The 21,319-nt window shown below is 39.2% G+C and overlaps 1 protein-coding gene across 1 annotated transcript in view; it reads left to right on the forward strand.

Moving 5' to 3' along the window:
* The window catches only part of LOC150081748 (glutamate dehydrogenase, mitochondrial-like), a 535,860-nt gene that overhangs the window by 134,206 nt on the left and 380,335 nt on the right, over positions 1-21,319 (forward strand). Inside the window, exon 4 of the mRNA XM_090378851.1 lies at positions 12,387-12,475. Coding sequence (XP_090234977.1) covers positions 12,387-12,475 — 89 coding nt within the window. The remainder of the gene's footprint in view (positions 1-12,386; positions 12,476-21,319) is intronic.

Raw genomic sequence — 21,319 nt, forward strand, 5'->3', positions numbered from 1 at the left:
TACTTGCCTCTTTTGAGTAAATCCAACATCAGTCTTAATGCATGAGGAAACACTACTGATGATCAAATCACAAGTATTATTCCCTCCGCTTGCCTCCCAAACATGCTGCTGTAGAAAACAGTCATCCAGTAAATCTACAAAAGCCTTGCCAGTATACGAATGACCAACCCACAAGTTCTAGTCAATATCTGGGCAATTAAAAATTGCCCATTATAAGACAATCTGATTTATTTGCCCACTCTATTTCTCTGTACAGCTGTTCATTATGCTCATCAGAATCATTAGGCCTATAACACTCCTACTCTCAATTTTGCTTTCCTAGTGTGTTTGTCACCCCCAAACGGACTCAGCACTGCACTGTACACCCATGTCAACTAGATGGACTTCCTCAGATTTTGTGTTTCTTAACTAATAGCATAACCCCTCCTCCCTTCCTATCCTGTCTATCCTTTCTGTACACATTGTACTCCCCAAATTCCAATTCAGCATTCTTTATATGTGTGACACCACATATCTGATATCCCAACAATATCTTTGATGTTTGACCAGTACCTCAAATTCATTAAATTTATTTACTACACTCTTAGCATTGGTGCACAAGCAAATATACATGCACCTGTTCTTATTCTTAGCTTCCCTAACACAGCCCATGTATTTACTTGTTCCGCTGTGACTCCCAGCAGTCTCTGAAATTTCCGGCACCTTGTTTTCCAGGCTGCTGCTCATTCCAATCGAAGCAGTGCAAGAATCACTTTCACCTCCTTTGTTGTTTAGCTTTTAGGAGCATTAGGAACTAAGGCCATATTGCTCCAGGGATATGCGGTGGTCATTCCCTGACCTTTCCGCATCCTCCGTATTTGGTGGTTACGGGCTCGAACTCTGCTCTAATCAAAAAGCGTGTGCTACGCACTGCTGCTCCTGCCCACATGGCTACGGAAGTGCCTTTCACCTCCTTCAGCAGCTACTGTTAGTCTGTGTATTCCCCCCCCCCCCCCCCCGAAGCTAGCAGCTTTGCAACCCACCTAACATTGCCTTGATAGCATCAGCAAATATTCTTGCACTGTTTCTATTTAAGTGTATCTCATCCCTGTAGAAGCAGTCTTTCTTGTTAACAAGCACAGCCCAGGCTGAAAAAAATTCTACCCATGAGCCTTGCACAATTTCTCTATGGCCGAATTGATTGCCAAGCCTCGATCACATACTCCTTCCTATCTACAAAATTGTGCAGAATTGCAGACGCCTTCTTATTCAACCAATCTTGACTTTTTTTTAACATTGACCTGTACTTGCTGAGTAATTTCGCTGTTCTCCTACTCATAATATCATTGGGGCCAATGTCCACAACTGTATCACCTTTTGTGCCCTTAAAAGATGATATCTGCTCTATAACGTCATCAACCTTTGCCCTGGCAGACATATCTCGGTCCTGTTTCACCTATCCTATTTTGCACAATATATTCCCCGTTTTCCTGACAATAGTCACCAATAACAACTAGTTCCTGTGGAACAAGCACATTCTGGCTTGGGGATTACTGCTGTGCTTCCTGATGTTCAAGTGCAAGCTCTGTCGTTGATGTGGGCAGCTGTGATCATGATGGGCCCCTCAATTTAAGTCTTCGAGGGCATCTACCCTGTTCTTCAAGGTCTCACATTTGTTACATCAAGCACACACAGAAGGACATTCCTCCTTACACACACAATCCCCTTTGAAATATCATTAGCATTAGTAGAGTCCACAACTGTATCACCTTTTGTGCCCTTAAAAGATAATATCTGCTCTATAACGTCATCAACCTTTGCCCTGGCAGACATATCTCGGTCCTGTTTCACCTATCCTATTTTGCACAATATATTCCCCGTTTTCCTGACAATAGTCACCAATAACAACTAGTTCCTGTGGAACAAGCACAAGCACATTCTGGCTTGGGGATTACTGCTGTGCTTCCTGATGTTCAAGTGCAAGCTCTGTCGTTGATGTGGGCAGCTGTGATCATGATGGGCCCCTCAATTTAAGTCTTCGAGGGCATCTACCCTGTTCTTCAAGGTCTCACATTTGTTACATCAAGCACACACAGAAGGACATTCCTCCTTACACACACAATCCCCTTCGAAATATCATTAGCATTAGTAGAGGCTGATGATACAAGAAAGCAAGCTTATGCAGCATCAGCCAAAAAAAAAAAAAAGAAAAACCCTTCCACTTCACCCCTCCATTCGTTCGAAATACCTGTCCAGCTGAGCCTTAAATTTATTTAGGCTATCAACTTCCACAACAAGGGATGGAAGTCTGTTCCACCAACCAACTACCCGCTGGCTAAAGGCAAATTTCTGCACATCTGTCTTTCCTCGATTTGAATTTATGCCCTCTAAGGTGATTATTCTGAGCAAGAGGCAGTATCCCATCAGCATTGAGCATACTCAAACCATTCAAAGCTTTGTACACCTCTATCATCACCTCGCTGGTGCCTAGTCTCCAGACACTGTAATTTGCAAAACTTGATCCTTTCTTCGTAAGAGCAACCCTTAGTTCCGTTCACTAACCTTGTTGCCCTTCTCTGTACTCGTTCCAGCAGCTCTACATCCTTCTTGAAATGAAGCCTCCAGACCTGTATACAGTACTCAAGGTGTGGCCTGACCATTGTCTTACACAAGGGAATGCCTTATACAGTGAGGTAATTTTCCTTGGTGATTTTAATGTTCACAACTCCAGCTGGCTTCCGTTTTCTAGTCACACCGAACCAGCAGGGCGAGATGCTGAGGCTTTTGCAATTACTAATGCAATTACTAGCACAGATTGTTCATTTACCTACAAGAATACTGGACATGTTCACAACTCCAGCTGGCTTCCGTTTTCTAGTCACACCGAACCAGCAGGTCGAGATGCTGAGGCTTTTGCAATTACTAATGCAATTACTAGCACAGATTGTTCATTTACCTACAAGAATACTGGACAATCCTAATCATACAGCCAATACACTTGATCTTTTTCTCACAAACAACCCTTCTAAGTACACGGTCGAAGTGAGAGGTCCTTTAGGCACTTCAGATCACAACTTGGTAATTGTCTCTTCTCCAATGGAACCTTTATCTCATGGCTACTCCCAACCTTGTGTTGTTTGGCATTACAAGAATGCAAAATGCGATGACCTGCGAGACTTCTTTTCTTCTTTTCCTTGGAGGCACCTCCGTAGCCAGGTGGGAAGGAGCAGCAGTGCGGAGCACATGCTTCTTGATTAGACCGGGGTTCGAGCCCGTCACCACCAAATATGGAGGATGCGGAAAGGTCAGGGAATGACCACCGCATATCCCGGAGCAATATGGCCTTAGTTGCTAATGCTCCTAAAAACCAAATAAATAACAAACAATAATTTTCCTTGGTCGGATTACTGTTACAAAACTTCTGATGTCATCCTTTGCTCAGATCGTGTCAGTGAAATTATTCTTGCAGGAATGGAATCCTTTATCCCACACTACACTTTAAAATCTCGTTCTTTATCTAAACCTTGGTTTTCCAATAAATGTGCTAAGGCTGTTCAAGAGAAGAATGTTGCATATCGCAATTGGCTTGTTGCTAATTCTTCAGTTTCATTTTCTGCCTACACCAAAGCTCGCAACAATTGTAAAGCAGTTATTAATCAGTCCAAACTAGAGTGTGAACAGGCTAAGATTAGAAAACTTGCTTCTTGCCCTGATAGTAGCCGAGCATTCTGGTCTCTTGCCAAAGCTATTGGCCGCAACTTTTGCCCATCTCTTCTCCTACCTCTGTCCAAACCAGATGGTTCTGTTGTCACTTCAGCCAAGGATAAAGCTGACCTGCTAGCATCCCATTTTTCTTCCAGCTCATGTGTTAATGATCTTGGTAAAACACCTCCCACCATTCCCAACACGCTCCATTCAATGCTTCCTGTGGTCTTCCGTCAAAAGGTTATCAGAAGGATTTCGATGAATCTTGATGCAAAGAAAGCTCCGGTCCTGATGGTATTTCTCCACTTGTTCTCAAAACCTGTGCTCCTGAACTTACTCCTATTCTTTGGTGCCTTTTTTCACTTTCTTATTCCAAAGGTGTTTTTCCTTCTGCTTGGAAATTTGCTCATATCCAGCCAGTTCCTAAAAAGGGTGACAAATCCCTCCAATCCAGTTATCGTCCCATTGCAATTACTTCTACTCTTTCTAAAGTAATGGAGAAATCAATTAACCGCCAACTCTTAAACTACCTAGAAACCTTCTGTCTGATCAACGATCGCCAGTGTGGATTCCGTCAGTGTCGATCCACTGCTGATATTCTGGCTTATGTTACCCATTTATGGACTAATTCAATGGAAAAGTTCGGTGAAATACAAGTAGTTGCTCTTGACATCTCAAAGGCTTTTGATCGTGTTTGGCATAAAGGTCTTTTAAACAAGTTTCCATCTTATGGTTTGCCAACTGTTTTTAGTATTTGGTTATCCAGTTTTCTCTCTGATCGCTCACTGAGGGTGATGGTAGATGGCTCTCTGACTTCTAACTTCTCCACTAATGCTGGTGTCCCCCAAGGTTCAGTTCTTTCCCCCACTCTTTTCCTCTTGTATATTAATGACCTTCTTCCATTGACTAGCAATCCTATCCATAGTTTTGCCGATGATAGCACATTGCATTGCACTTTCCATTTTGAGAAACCTTGTCCTGTTCAATCAGCTTCAACTTCTCGAAAATCTGCTACCAATTCCTTAAATGTCGATCTTCTGGTACTTCTCCAGTGGGGCAAAGACAACTTAATTGATTTCTAAAACTCAGTCTTGTCTTATATCTCTCAAAAAGGATTCTTCTGCTCCTATGCTTATCTTTAGGGACACTCTGATTTCTAGGCAAAATGATATCTCTTTTGGGGATTACCCTGACTTCTAATCTCACTTGGCACAAGCACATTACAAATATTGCTTCCTCTGCATCTAAAAAACTTGGATTTCTCTTTCGCTCTCGGCGTTACTTTTCTTCCAAACAGCTGCTCACTCTGTAAGTCGTAAATCTGCCCTGCCATGGAATATTGTTCCCACATCTGGGGTGGTGCCCCCAAAACCTCTCTCAGGCTTCTTGATTCCATTCAGAAGAGGGCAGTTAGGTTAATTAATGATTCATCTCTAACAGAGTCTCTCCATTCGCTTTCTCATTGATGTACAGTTTCTGCTGCATGCCTCTTCTACAGATACTTCCATGGGCACTGTTCTTCCGAATTGGCTTCTATAATTCCTGCTCTCTCTCTTTCAAAACAGTCCGAGCACGTACCGCCACCAGCCAACTTCCATTTGCTGTCCAATTCAAACCCACAGAACCAACTTTTCATCTTCCTCATTTATTCATTCAACTGCCGTTTTCTGGAACAACCTTCCTTCATACGTATTTCCTGAAAATTACAATCTACAGAAGTTCAAGTCCAATGTCAACAAATATCTTCTTTCATGTTCTCAACCTCCAACCCAAGCACGGTACTAAGTACTATAGGTTCTAATACCTGTTGTGTTTGGGGTTCACATAAAAAAAAATAATAATAAAAAATAATCACCTCCCTATCCCTGCTAGAAAAATTCCTGTATATCATTGATAAGACACCATGAGCTACTCTTGCAGTCTGTCTGCACTGCTCAGAGAACTTCATATCTGCTTGCACAATTACCCCCAGGTCCTTCTCATTCTCTACCCCTGTCAGTGTAGTACCACAGAGTTGATATGTTGCTGTGGGGTTGCTGTTTCCCATATGTACTAGTTTAAATTTGTCAATGTTAAACTTCATGTGCCACCTCTCAGCCTGTCTGCTCAACCTTTCCAGATCCTGTTGCAGCAGCAGCATAGGGTCAGTAGCGTCCTTAACAACCCTGCCAACCTTTGTATTGTCTGCAAACTTGGACATTAAGCTTGATATACCATCAGCAATATTATTTATAAATACAGAAAACAACAATGGACCCAACACTGAATCCAGAGGGACTCCACTAATAACATTAGTCCACGATGAGCAGTGTCCATTAATTACCACTCTGTCTTCTGCAACTCAACCTTCCCTTTATCCATAGCAACAATTTGCCATCAATGCCACACTGTTCCAATTTGTGCAGCAGTCTTCCATGTGCAACAGTATCAAAAGCCTTTCTAAGATCCAAATATATAATATCAAAGTTATTCCCTGCATCCAATTCTTTTGTGACTACATTGTAGTATCCAATCAAATTGGTCAGGCAAGACCTTCACTTAACAAAACCATGCTGTGTCTGAGCTATAACTGAATTCTTGTCAAGGTGATCCTGCAGTGCTTCTTTAACCAGTGACTCCATTAATTTTCCTGGAACAGAAGTTAAACTCACAGGTCTATAATTACTTGTGTCAGCCTTTGATCCTCCTTTGTGAATTGGGGTTACATTTGCACATCTCCACTCTGTGGGTACCTGCCCTGAGTCCAAGGAAGCTCTCATAATTATGGCCAATGGATTGCTTACTTCCTTTGTTGCCTCCTTTAATATAACTGCATAGATCCCATCCACCTCAGGTGCCTTTCTTATATTTATCTTTAACAATTTCTTCTCCACTTTACTCTCAATTATTAAAAGATCATCTAGCTCACTGCCAGTGTTTACTTCATCTATGGCATTCCCCTTCCTTAATAACTCCTCATGTGTGAATGTAGATGCATAATATTGATTTAGTTTGTTAGCTGCCTGAGCAGGATCATCAACAGTTGAACCATCGATATCAAGTGGACCAATCTGATTCATCCCCTTCCTTCTAGAGTTTACATAAGTAAAGAACTCCTTGCTGTTTTTCTTTACATCCCTTGCCAAAGATTTCTCGTAATCTGCCTTCGCCTGCCTTAACCTCCTTTGTAACTTGGTTACAGATCAACTTATATCTATCATAGGCTTCTGTGTCACATGTTAATTTAAATGTATCCCATGCATTTTTCTTCTCTGCCATATGTCTCATTAGTTCATCTGACATCCACTTAGGCCTGAACCTTGAACAATATTTCTTAGTTGGTATGTAAAGCCTAGGAGCTTCCAAGATAAGTTCTTTGAATGCTTCCCATTTTGAGTTTGCTGTTGGTAACATCATCAGATGGTTCCACGGTATAGAATTTAAATTCTGTCTCAGACCGTTGCAGTCGCCTTTATGAAAGCAAAAACCCTTCCCTTTACCCCTAATGTTAGTTATCTCCTTGAGTAAATCCCACTTCAGCACTCTGTGATTACTGCCACCTAGAGGTTCCTCTATCTGCAGATTCTTAATGCATGAAGAATCACTACTGATAATCAAATGAAGAGTATTGCCCCCTCTAGTTGCCTCCCGAATGTGCTGATTTAGAAAACAATCGTCCAATTAATCCACAAAAGCCTTGCTAGCGTGTGAGTGACCAATCCACAAATTCCAGTCAATATCTGGGAAATTAAAATCCCCCATTATAAGACTTTCTGATTTACTGGCCCACTCTATTTCCCTGTACAGTTTCTTATTATACTCATCAGAGTCATTAGGCTTATAGCACACTCCTACTCAATTTTGATCTCCCAATGCTTATGTCACACCAAAGTGACTTGACACTGCACTGTCCAGCGATGTCGACTGGCTTCACTTCCTTGGATTTTGTGTTTCTTAACTAATAGCATAACCCTCCTCCCTTCCTATCCTGTCTATCCTTTCTGTAGACATTGTACTCCCCAAATTCCAGTTCTGCATTACTTATATCTATGTGACACCACGTCTCTGATATCCCAACAATATCCGTCTTTGATGCTGTGAGCAATACCTCAAATTCATAAAATTTATTTACCAAACTCCTAGCATTGGTGTACATGGAAGTATACATGCACCTGTTCGTTTTCTTAGCTACCCTAACACAACCCATGTGTTTACTTGTATTGGAATGACTCCCATCAGTCTCTGAAATATCCTGCATCTTATTTTCCAAGCTGCTGCTCATTCCAATAGATGCAGTGCAAAAATCACTTTCACATCCGCCAGTGGCTACTGTTAATCTATTAGTCCTTGTATTCCCCCAATCTAGCAGTTTTCTGACCCACCTAACACTGCCTTGATGGCATCAGCAAGCATACTTGTACCCTTTCTATTTAAGTGTATCCCATCCCTGTAGAAGCAGTCTCTCGTGTTAACAAGTAGAGACCAGGCTGCAAAAAATTCTACCCCTTGAGCCTTGTACAATATTTCCAGGGCCAAATTGATCGACAGGGCTCTCATCATATACTCCCTCCTATCGTGTCTGGGTAGAATTGCAGACACTTTCAAATTCAACCCTATTTCACGGTTTTTTTTTCAACAGTGACCTGTACTTGTTAAGTAATACCGCCGGTCTTCTACTCTTAATATCATTAGTGCCAACGTGTACAGCTATATCACCTTTTGTGCCCTTAAAAGATATCATGTCTCATTCCTGATTGCTCCACAAACATCAAACAAGCAGTACATTTGAAAAGGCTGTGATTCAGAGGACAACCCCCCCCCCCCCTCAGTTCTCCCCTGAGCCACAGCACTCCCACTACCTTCAGCATTTTGCTTTGCTGCTCTGGTCTGAGGCATGATTTCAATTCAGTTTTAATACAATTCAAATATAAATTTAAATAAATTCAAAATAAATTTTATTGTATATAATATATACAATTAAAAAAATTACACTAAACTTCTATCCCAATGTAGTAATAACACTACATATATATTTCAGTATAGAGTTTTATCTCATTCTGAATTATGTTATATTAATTTTGTGTCTCCTATCAAGTTTAAGTAATGTGTACTAAGTTATAACATTATGTTTATAAAATCTAAGTGGTTATATGTATTACGTTAAAAGTTACATTTGTAAAAGCGAAGGATTTGTAATAGATAATAAATTTAACTATGTATTGCCACCCATATGGTTTGAACTCTCACGGCAGCTATCTATGCCAAAACACCGATTCCTAAAACACTACTAATATTATGATTGTTGTACATTATGTCTACATGACAAGTTAACTTATTAAAAGATGTAAGCAGTGCTATAATTTATAGTTTATAATCCTCTGCTGACACTGTTTACACTGCTACAAGTTACGTAGAAACTTCCAGTATCTGCTATACTGATACGAAGAACAATGGCAGCAGATTCATATGCTTCTGTCGATACAATATCGGCAGAATCGACTGTGATTTTTTTTTGCAGTTACAAGGCTGAGTAACGAATAAATGCACCAAATTAATCAAAAAATACTATACTAATAAATTTAAATGAAAAGTTAAAAGAAAACAATTTCAAATCATTAAATAAAAAAAAGTCGACTTTGCGGCTGTGAACACGAGCAGCTTCTACTAGCATTGTCAGCAAACTGTACTTATAAAAGGTAAAGATTATATTTTAAAGATTTAAGAAATTGAAGTTACAAGATAATTTAAATAAATAAAGGGAAAAAAAATTGTCTGCTTCGACACGTGATCTAATCCCTCATCTTAAATACAGCTATAAAGGTTGAGAATCCTCATTTTAGGAAGGGCATCACAGGTACTCTTACGACGAAAGATACTGAATTCAGTAAATGAAATTTCTTCCTACACATAAAGATGAAATTTGAATTCTGTTAATTGCAACATCTGGTCACTAGGCATCTGCTAGGAGACTTAATTGAAGTATTTAAGGTTTTAAGTGGGCTGAGTAAACTAAATGCTGATGGAATTCGTATTCTTTCTAGAATTATACACAGAAGTCTACTTAAATTTAAATTGGAAAAGGATTATTACGAACAGATGTATGGATATTTGTAACCAGCCGGATAGTAATTCATTGTTGGTATAAAATTCAACCTGGAGTTGTGGAAGTTTGTAGTTTTTGAATTTAATCTCTAGCTGCGTGCATGGTATATTCTATATGCAAAAACTTATAAATTTTGTAAAACATGAATTCTAAATATCTGTTAGAATTTTAGTATTCCTCCAGTATGATATTCATTTTTGATCCCCATCATTAATTACCTGAATTGATGGAAAAGCTTTTCTGTAAAAAATAATTTATGACTGTGTGTGTGTGTGTGTGTGTGTGTGTGTGTGTGTGTGTGTGTGTGTGTGTGTGTGTGTGTGTGTGTGTTTTAGAATCAACAATTTCTGTGGGAACTTTCATAGCGTTTTGTTCACTACTCTGAGATCTGGTAGGAAAATATATATATTTTTTTGAATAGCCAGGCTGATGATTCACAACAGGCTTTGAAGTTCCTGGTACCTTACATTCCAGGCTGCTGTATGTTCCAATAGAAGCAGTTCAAGAATCACTTTCACCTCTGCCTACAGCTGTTGTATTCCTGCACAATTTTTATTTAAGTGCATTCCATCCCTGTACAAATACAGACCACATCGAGAGAAAAATTCTAACCCATGAGCCTTGCACAATCTCTCCAAGACCAAATTGATTGACAAGGCTGTCAACATATACTTCCACCTATCGTGTCTGGGCAGAATTCCAGACACTCAAATTTAACCCTAACTCATGACTTTTTTTCAACATTGCCTTGTACTTGTTAAGTAAGCCTGTAGATCTCCTACTTTTAATGTCATTAGTGCCAACATATACAACAGTATCACCTTTTGTACCCTTAAAAGATATTTACTCTACATCATCAACTTTTGCCACTGGGGAGACATACTCTGGTTCTCTTTTACCTATCCTTTTTACACAATATATTTTCCATTTCCCTAATAATAGGGTCATGAACAATAACTAGTTCCTGTGGGACCAGTGCATTCTGCCTTGTGGGTCACTGCTCTGTTCCCTAATGCTCAAGTGCAACTCTGGCATTGAAGTGGGAGCTGAGAGCGTGATGGGAGAGCTAATTTAAATCCTTTGAGGGTATCCACCCAGTTCTTCAAGCTCTCATAAAGGCTCATACTGATGCTGAGTTTGTGCCTCGTATCCTTATGCTCTTTGCGTTGAACACACACACACACACACACAAAGTTCCTTTCATGATAAATCCACAAGCATAATAATTGAGTCATAAAACATAATTTTGAATTCAATGACCATTGAATATAAAACAAAGAAATTACTTTCTATAGCAGATGCTTCTGCCATATATCATCTTACAAGCCAATTTCAAACAACATATGTGAGCAATTGGTTGCAAAACTGCGTGTTAAAGTGAAAGTTAAAAATGGTAAATAGTCAACTGCCTGATAAGTGTGCTATGCAGTCATAATTCCAAAAGTAAACGATAGTTCATTTACGAACCATCTCAAACAAAAGTTTGACTGTATTTATTAAGGTAGGGAAAAACTGAGATTTTTAATCATTAATTGCACAGTTAAAATGTGCACCAATTATTTTTTTTAAGAGACACTTGTTAGGTGCATTGTGGCAGGTGCCAGGTTAAAGTTTTTAGATGTGCCATTTGTTTAAATATATATATATTTTTTATGGGTGATTTTGTGTAAGTTTAGTTTGTTTCATCATTTTACTAATACTACCATTAATTTTATTGCAGATGATAATTTTTTAATCTGTAATTAGGAAATTGTTTTAGAGTAAAAAAGTTAACTGTGAAATGTGACTGCTAAATAGGATGGATGTGTCAATGAGTATCATATTTCACAACCAGTAACATGTTGCAAGATGCTGACATTATTCATAAATTCAGTGTAATTTCATGGTTAGGTTGCTCCAAGTTTTATTTTTGAATTGTGCTTTGATTACTATATTATTTAATATAGTAATCACTATTACTGTAAAATTCTATATATTCTGATTACTATATTATTGTAATATAGTAATCAGTATTTTATAGAATTTTGCAAGTTTTGACCTTAATTACAATTTAAATATGTTGTTATGAACTTTAAGAGTAAGGTAATTCTGTGTTTTGTTCTATCAAGTAAGTATAAGTAATTTGAGCTTACCTACTTGCAGTCTTGTTGATTAGGGTCATTCTGAATCTATTCACCAGAGATATCTTGAATTTTTAATAGAGTAATGTAAAAAAAAAAAAAAAAAAAATTACTTTTGTAAGCATTTAGTGAGTAGAGTTGCTTCTGAGTGCAAAATAGGAAAAGAAAAAAAAAAAAAAAAACCCAAAAGAATGAGAGAAGGCACAGCACTTAATAGGAACCCCTTCCCATATGGGCTAATGGCCAGTGGGCCTAACTTCTTCAGTAACATAAATGACTACATCCTGCTTTCACTAAAAAATATTTTCATGTGAATAGCAAGCAAACAAAGATTTGTTTGCTTGCTGTTCACATGAAATTATGATGGTGAAAAAAATGGCGAATTAGTATTTCTGTAATATTCATTGCAGAAATACTAATTCCCCATTCTCCATGTTAAAATCAAAATAGTGACTCTCTGCCTTTAAGAAACCTGAATTTATCTTAATTTTTATTTTTAGGTCATACTGACCTCAATTCCCATGCTTGTGTAACAGGAAAGCCTATAAATCAAGGTGGCATTCATGGAAGGATTTCAGCCACAGGGAGAGTAAGCACATTTAGTTAAGTTTTATGTTCCATATACCATTTCACACCAGTTTTATCTTGTGTGTATATTATATCTGGATTTACAGTGGCAACCATGTTTTTGGTCTTGCATGTCTTTGTCCCTCTGTCAAAACAGATTTTTTTTTCTCTTTACAAAAAAAAAAAAAAAAATATATATATATATATATATATATATATATATATATATATATATAGTGAAACTACAACCTGTAGTAAAGTCAACAATTTTAATAAATTATGTGAATTCTTGCTTATTTCATTAATGAATTGAGTGCCAGGTTACTAGTTTGTTACTTAAAATATGGGAAACGTGAGGAATAGTATATATATTGTACTACTCTGTGTTGTTACCTGTAGAATTTATTATATTTTTTTGTATGGTGCAATATTAATTCACAATATCCTTCCTTCAGTAAGATGATAAAAAATATAAAGTAACATTTCATAAGACATATGTGAGGTACATAAGAAAATATACCAAGATTTACAGTGCTAATATATTTAAACCTATTTGCCATATTTACTGAAAATATTTTTGCTTACACAAGATGATAAATAATTTTCATCAGAAAATACATTGTGGACTAGATAGATCTTTGGATGCTGTTTTCAGTTTTTCTCTAATATATTCAATTTTTGTGATTAGACCAATTACATGAAATTTCAACTTTGTATTATTAAACATCATCGGAGAAAAAATGTGTTACCTTACTTTTCGTAAACCCCTCGTAATTAGTTAACAATACTATATGAAAGAATACGTTAAAATAAAAAACAATTCGGGCAACGCTGTCTTCATTTCAAAAGCAATAGCGATGACGAAACTGACTATACCACTTGCGTACTTATTCAGCCAATCTACATGAATATCATATTATTTATTATTGCTTATACAATTATCTTTATCTGATTGTTTGAATATATCTATATCCTTGTTATTTCATGTTAAATTGATTTAATGAATTACTGAATCACTTCTTAAAATCACCCCATCAAATTCTGCTGTGTGCTGATCTTTCTAACCTCCCTTTGATGTGGGCACCTGTACATGATGAGAAAATCTTCTAGTGATGCTGCTGGTTCTCCAGATTAATATCACTGCAATCCAGTGTCCATGATCTAGGTTTTAGGCTACAACCCTACAAATCTGGCATGTTTGCAATGCACTGTGACCCATGGAAAGGGGATCTCGGTGGCTGAGGGACCCAAATTCAACACACCACTTTGGCCCCTGCTTCTACAAGAGGGGTGGTCCTGGAATGACTCACCCAGGATCAGTCAGCTTCTGCTCATTCGTGAAGCTGTGCAGCACAAATTTTGCACAGCCTTTTGTTTTCCATAAATCTTTATGCAGAATTTGATGGTGGGTACCTTTACGTGGTGAAGGGACCACCTCCCAGTGATGCTGCTGGACTTCATCACTGGGATCCACAGCTCAGGTTCCAAGGTACCACCATAGCAAACACATCAGATTGCTATGTGCTGCATCCTGTGGAAAACTCACAAAGGGGATCTTGGTGGTTGGGGGAAGGGTTTAGTTTCAACACGTCACACGTCACCCCTGCCTCGATAGATGGGTGGTCCTAGGATGGTGCTTGCACCTTCACGATGGTGGGACTGTTAGTAATCCTGGGTATAACCTCCATGCACAAGTACATGGTGGGTGACCACCCAGGTGTGACCACCAACGTAAGCAGGGGTCGAGGTGTGCCGCCCACACCACATATAGGAACGCCGCCCCTCTATGTTACCAGGCAGTACTAGGTGGTAGATGACTCTCATCAACTGGTGAAATACCACCACTTTGCATATTGGAGGCTTGAAGTGGCGGAACCCATGTTTAGTCTCTAGAGCTAAGTTCCGGTCAACCCTTCCCTATCTCTTCCATCATGCAGTATGATTGATGACTTTTGAGGTTATGATGAACGTCGTGGCGAGATCCAATATTCCTTACATTTCGAGGGTACAGCTCTAAAACGGTGTTCGCAGGCCGGCCGCTAGTTAGTACAATGGACCGAACCTATTGGTAACTCTCTAGGAGGCTTCCGGATCAGTTAGTGTATAATCTTGCTACCTCTACTCTGCCAGATAGTGACTGGAGGGAGTCTGAGTAGTGTGTATGCGGGGAGCATTGTCGAGGCCACGTTATGTCAAGGATCTGGGTATATTCTTACCACGTGTACGCCATATCCAAAAATTTCATTACTTCACACAGCATGTCCCATCCACTTTTTCTTACTATTGAATACACCATGAATTGTCAAACTAATAGAGCAAGCTTATCTGCGAAAAGATATAAACCTCCCAAGCACTTCCTAATTCATTTCACAAATATACGTGGTCTCAATTCTAATTTCAACAATGTCCATTTCCACTTGCAGTCTGCCAAACCCCATGTACTTTTTCTGACAGAATCTCAGTTATCGGTTGATTCAACTACTGCTCATCTCAGATGCCCAAATTATTCGCTGTACGATTTCTTTCACCTCAAAGGTGGTACTTGTGCATATGTCCGTTCTGATATTCTCTGTCAGAGAATTGGCAATTTGGAATCTCCTCTCTTTGATCTTCTCTGGCTCAAAATCTCTCTACCTCATTGTGTCAAATTCATCTGTTGTCGCTACCGTTCTCCCAACTCCACTAATCACTTGGAGCTCTTTGACTTCCTCTCTTTGCAACTTGACTTTCTCCAGTCCAACTTTCCTAACAGTGAGGTAATTTTCCTTGGTGATTTTAATGTTCACAACTCCAGCTGGCTTCCGTTTTCTAGTCACACCGACCCAGCAGGTCGAGATGCTGAGGCTTTTGCAATTACTAATGACCTAGCACAGATTGTTCATTTACCTACAAGAATACCGGACAATCCTAATTATTACGCTTGATCTTTTTCTCACAAACAACCCTTCTAAGTACACGGTCGACGTGACAGGTCCTTTAGGCATTTCAGATCACAACTTGGTGACTGTCTCTTCTCCAATGGAACCTTTATCACATGGCTATTCCCAACCTCATATTGTTTGGCATTACAAGAATGCAAAATGGGATGACCTGCGAGACTTCTTTTCTTTCTTCCCTTGGTCGGATTACTGTTTCAAAACTTCTGATGTCAACGTTTGCTCAGATCATGTCAGTGAAATTATTCTTGCAGGAATGGAATCCTTTATCCCACACTCCACTTTAAAATCTCTTCCTTTATCTAAACCTTGGTTTTCCAATGAATATGCTAAGGCTGTTCAAGAGAAGAATGTTGCATATCGTAATTGGCTTGTTTCTAATTCTTCAGTTTCATTTTCTGCCTACACCAAAGCTCTCAACAATTGTAAAGCAGTTTATTAATCAGTCCAAACTAGAGTTTGAACAGGCTAAGCGTAGAAAACTTGCTTCTTGCCCTAATGGTAGCCGAGCATTCTGGTCTCTTGCCAAAGCTATTGGCCGCAACTTTTGCCCATCTCTGCTCCCACCTCTGTCCAAACCAGATGGTTCTGTTGTCACTTCAGCCAAGGATAAAGCTGACCTGCTAGCATTCCATTTTTCTTCAAGCTCGTGTATTAATGATCTTGGTAAAACACCTCCCACCATTCCCAACACGCTCCATTCACTGCCTCCTGTGGTCTTCTGTCAAAAGGATATCAGAAGGATTTTGATGAATCTTGATGCTAAGAAAGCTCCAGGTCCTGATGCTATTTCTCCACTTGTTCTCAAAACCTGCTCGTGAACTTAATCCTATTCTTTGCTGCCTTTTGTCACTTTCTTATTCCAAAGGTGTTTTTCCTTCTGCTTGGAAATTTGCTCTTATCCAGCCAGTTCCTAAGAAGGGTGACAAATCCCTCCCATCCAATTATCGTCCCATTGCAATTACTTCTACTCTTTCTAAAGTAATGGAGAAATCAATTAACTGCCAACTCTTTAACTGAAACCTTCCGTCTGATCAACGATCGTCAGTATGGATTCCGTCAGTGTCGATCCACTGGTAATATTCTGGCTTATGTTACCCATTTATGGACTAATTCAATGGAAAGGTTCGGTGAAACACAAGTAGTTACTCTTGATATCTCAAAGGCTTTTGATCGTGTTTGGCATAAATGTCTTCTAAACAAGCTTCCATCTTATGGTTTGCCAACTGTTTTTAGTAATTGGCTATCCAGTTTTCTCTCTGATTGCACACTGAGGGTGATGGTAGATGGCTCTCTGACTTCTAACTTCTCCACTAATGCCGGTGTCCCCCAAGCTTCAGTTCTTTCCCCCCACTCTTTTCCTCTTGTATATTAATGACCTTCTTCCATTGACTGGAAATCCTATCCGTAGTTTTGCCGATGATAGCACATTGCATTCCACTTTCCATTTTGAGAAACCTTGTCCTGCTCAATCAGCTTCAACTTCTCGAAAATCTGCTACCAATTCCTTAAATGCCGATCTTCAAGTAATTCTCCAGTGGCGCAAAGACAACTTAGTTGATTTCAACCCTTCTAAAACTCAGTCTTGTCTTATATCTCGCAAAAAAGGATTCTTCTGCTCTTATGCTTATCTTTAGTGACACTCCGATTTCTATGCAAAATAATATATCTCCTTTGGGGATTACCCTGACTTCTAATCTCTCTCTTGGCACAAGCACATTACAAATATTGCTTCCTCTGCATCTAAAAAAGTTGATTTCTCTTTCGCTCTCGGCGTTACTTTTCTTCCAAACAGCTGCTCACTCTGTATAAATCGCAAATCTGCCCTGCCATGGAATATTGTTCCCACATCTGGGGGTGGTGCCCCCAAAACCTCTCTCAGGCTTCTTGATTCCATTCAGAAGAGGGCAGTTAGGTTAATTAATGATTCATCTCTAACAGAGTCTCTCTACTCGCCATATGGAAATTTCGGCTTCCCTCTACACCAAGGACCACCCAGATGGCGGCAGCTCTCCACATGAGACGTCTTCCTGCCATCATTCACGAGAGAAGACTCGTCTTTGCCATCAAAATGATGGTCGGCATTATTTCAGTGCCAGATTTCTGGGCTAACTGTGGATGGAGGATCCCGGTCCCAAGCCTTAGGGCTAATCCAATCCTGCAGGCCATTCCAAACCGGTTAAAGCTAACTGAGCGGTTCCTACCCGTGCAAATGCTGCAAGACATAGTCCTTGGACGGCGACCTCTACAAATTCGCAGTCGACAAGGAATATAGGCAGAAAGTACTCGGTCGACTTTCTTCCCAGGACCACGTTAGAGGACAGTAGACCCTGCTCCCGGAGACCTATTCATCACTGCCCTTAATCCATCATCTCAGTGTACAAACTTTTCAGGAGTCATAATGCTCTTTTTTTTTCTTTATTTTTGTGTTTATTGTATTATATGATTTCTTTTATGTAAACCCCTGGCTTGTAGCCGTGAAGGGAGTTGTATACAGCAATGTGCTTTCTGTATATAATAAAGAATTCTTCTTTCTCATAGACGTACTGTTTCTGCTGCATGCCTCTTCTACAGATACTTCCATGGGCACTGTTCTTCTGAATCGGCTTCTATAATTCCCGCTCTCTCTTTCAAAACAGTCCGAACACGTGCCGCCACCAGCCAACATCCATTTACTATCAAACTTCAAACCCACAGAACCAACTTTTCATCTTCCTCATTTATTCATTCAACTGCCGTTTTCTGGAACAACCTTCCTTCATTCATAATTTCCTGAAAATTACAATCTACAGAAGTTCAAGTCCAATGTCAACAAATATCTTCTTTCGTCTTCTCAACCTCCAACCCAAGCACGGTACTAAGTACTATAGGTTCTAATACCTGTCGTGTTTGGGGTTCACATAAAAAAAAAAAAAAGTACCACCATAGCAATCTGATGTGTTTGCTATGTGCTGCATCCTGTGGAAAACTCACAAATGAGATCTTGGTGGTTGGGGGAGGGGTTTAGTTTCAACACGTCACTTTAGCCCCTGCCTCGATAGATGGGTGGTCCTAGGATGGCTTGCTTGCTAATCATCAGTTGGCTAGTGGGTTTGCCTACAAGGGTCAACCATGTCAATGCCATGTCTCTATTGTCGTGGTCTGGTGAACAGATTCAGGCTTATGACAGTATGGGTAGCCCTGGCATCCCACTCCCAAGTGCCTTTATTGCTGACTGGATTGGCTCTGTAGTGGGTGTGGAGGGCTTGGGTGCTGAACAAAAATAAATAAGATGACTCCTAATAGTCTAAACTTTTCTTCTGGGGCTCAAAACATGATCCCTACCAGAAAAATGGGATGTTGACCCTACTAGTGTCACCTCAGCAAAAATGACTAATAATCCCCAGGGGCTCACATCTGGTGAGTATGGGCTTGGCACTCCCATAGTCCTGAGCTGGATATCATCTTTCTTGGTGATTTCCTTCTACTTTTCTCTCTCTCTCTCTCGGTAACTCAGGAATGAATTTTTTTTTGGCTGGTGCAGCATAAGTCTAAGGCTTCATTGCACAATATAGCTAGTAATAATGTCACTTCAGAAAACAGAAGAAACATACGCTCTATAGGAAAAATTCCAAGCTTCTAAGTCCAGAGGGGGGCTTTGGAAGGGTAGGCAGGATCTCCCAAATCGGTCAAATGGCTTTGCTTTTTCTACATCCTTGTGGAGACCAGAAGTGACACGCATTCAGAACAGCTCCACATGTATAGGAAGAATGTAGATCATAGTCACCCTCCTCCAAGAACACTGAATTCATCCTGTGGTGTCATCTCCTTAAAGTATCTGAAGAGGAAATCTGTTCTGAATTAAAACCTCAAAGAGTGACAGCTGCGAAACAAATATTTGTGCATAGGGTGGAAATCTTGTTCCCTCCTAGAAACATCATCCTGATGTTTAATTCACCAGTGTCTCCTAATGAGATCAAAGCTGGCTATATTAACTATCCAGTGCATAAGCTGAACATATATCAGGAGGCAAGAAAAACTGAAACCTTTAAATACAAACAAACCTACATATGCTCAGAGGGTAGCAGTGAGATGTTCAACTCAAACAGAAATGGCTGTCCCACCAAAAGAGTCATTCACTCCCATCACATGTTACCTGCAAAGCTCACAAAACCCCACACAACAGGGTTTATCTGCCACTCCCATATCTGTACCTCCTAATAACAAATTAGGAGGTACAGATATGGGATTAACAAAAACTACTAAAGAAACGAATAATAAAAAAAAAAAAAAAAAAAATGTCTGTGTCAAGCACACGCGGTAGGTGGTTTTATGTGAAACACCCTTGGGGGCACCTACAATGGATTTATGATTACTAAAGTAAGAGGTGTGTACTTACAATTGCAATGTATATAAATGTCTCTGGAAAACAGCATTGATTTTGGTACCCGATACTTGCAACCTTAGATTTTGTTGATTTCATCCTTGCTCGATACCCTCGAGAATGCTCTGCGCTTGACTTCAGCATTGTTGAACACTCAAATTTTATTTTAGAAAATTATTGATGTGAAAACATCTATAGTGGCACCTAACAATAGAATGTAATGGAAATGTGAGACAAAAAAAATAATTGTTCACAAGAATACAAATTATTTGTATTCTTGCAGTCATATGACAAATATTGTATTTTTGCAATTGTACTTCCTGCAGTAGTAACTGCAGGATTGTGATGTCATATGATTTGAACAAATGGCTACAATCAAATGGGTAATTAGGCCTTTGGCTTATATTTTGTTAACCTCTTCCAAGCCAAGGATGTTTTCACATAAAATAAAACATCTTTCATGCGTACAAGGTACACACATTTTTTTTTTTTTTTTTTGTTTTTGTTTATTGTGTTTTTCTAATGTAGTTTGAAATTCAAACAAATATCATTTGAATTTTGTAAATTGATTCACTAGAACTTGAGATATCGATCCATCACGAAAAACGTGTCACGCGCACTAGTCACACTGTGGTGGAAGCATGAGAAGCACCTCTGGCAAAAACGCCGCACATTATGAAATCAAGCACTGTGATACAATTTTAACTATCAAACATATTCTTATCAAGTGTGAGAGATTTTTAAATGTGCACCTTTTTATGTTTTAATACTTTTAACCGTTTGACTGAGTCTTATACACTTTGTCAGATTTTATCTGACAAAGAAGATATGGGTACGAGGGTAACCACTTGTTGGACAAGATTTTGCAGCTCTGGCGAATGCTAAGTTTTTAATTATATTTAAAATTTGTTTTATTGACTTAATTGGTATATTAAATTATTTTCTATAAGTAGCTAATAGTCCTAGTCAGGCTCCTTGGTTTATTTTGAATTTAGATAGCGATTTTGAAAGTTAATACTTAGTGTCCTTAGATTTTAACGTTTGTAACTTTCTGCCATTGTTATACGATACAGAACTGCATAACATATCTTGAACTAGAGAGCGTAAGGTTTAACGTAAAACTAGATAGTGAAACACGTAGCACTGTATTAGAAATCTGTTAGCTTAGTATAGTATTATCAATTAATCAGTAAAATTTATTAATCTAATTTAATTTCATTGTTAATTAAATTGAACTTAAAAAGAATCATGATCCAGACTAGAGCAGCAAAGCAACGGTCACAGATTAGTCAGAGTGCTGTGGCTCGGGGGAGAACTGCAGGGGGAGATTCTCCAATGCATCACAGTCAAAAAAAATGCACAAAATGTAAAATGTTTGGGGACCTGTCTAGAACAAGACATGATCTAGCCAAGGAGTATGTTTTTTTGTGTGATAGGTGCAGAGACTGTGAGGAAATTAGGTGCCAACTCAGCATTCTGAAGGGTGTCTGAGAGTTTGAGCTGTAGGTAGATCCTTTCTAGTAAATTGATATGATGGGGCCCATCAAGCTCTCAGCTGCCCAACTCA

The sequence above is a fragment of the Mastigoproctus giganteus genome, chromosome 8, assembly GCF_048544385.1.
Source record: "Mastigoproctus giganteus isolate SK-2022 chromosome 8, ASM4854438v1, whole genome shotgun sequence".
NCBI lineage: Eukaryota > Metazoa > Arthropoda > Arachnida > Uropygi > Thelyphonidae > Mastigoproctus > Mastigoproctus giganteus.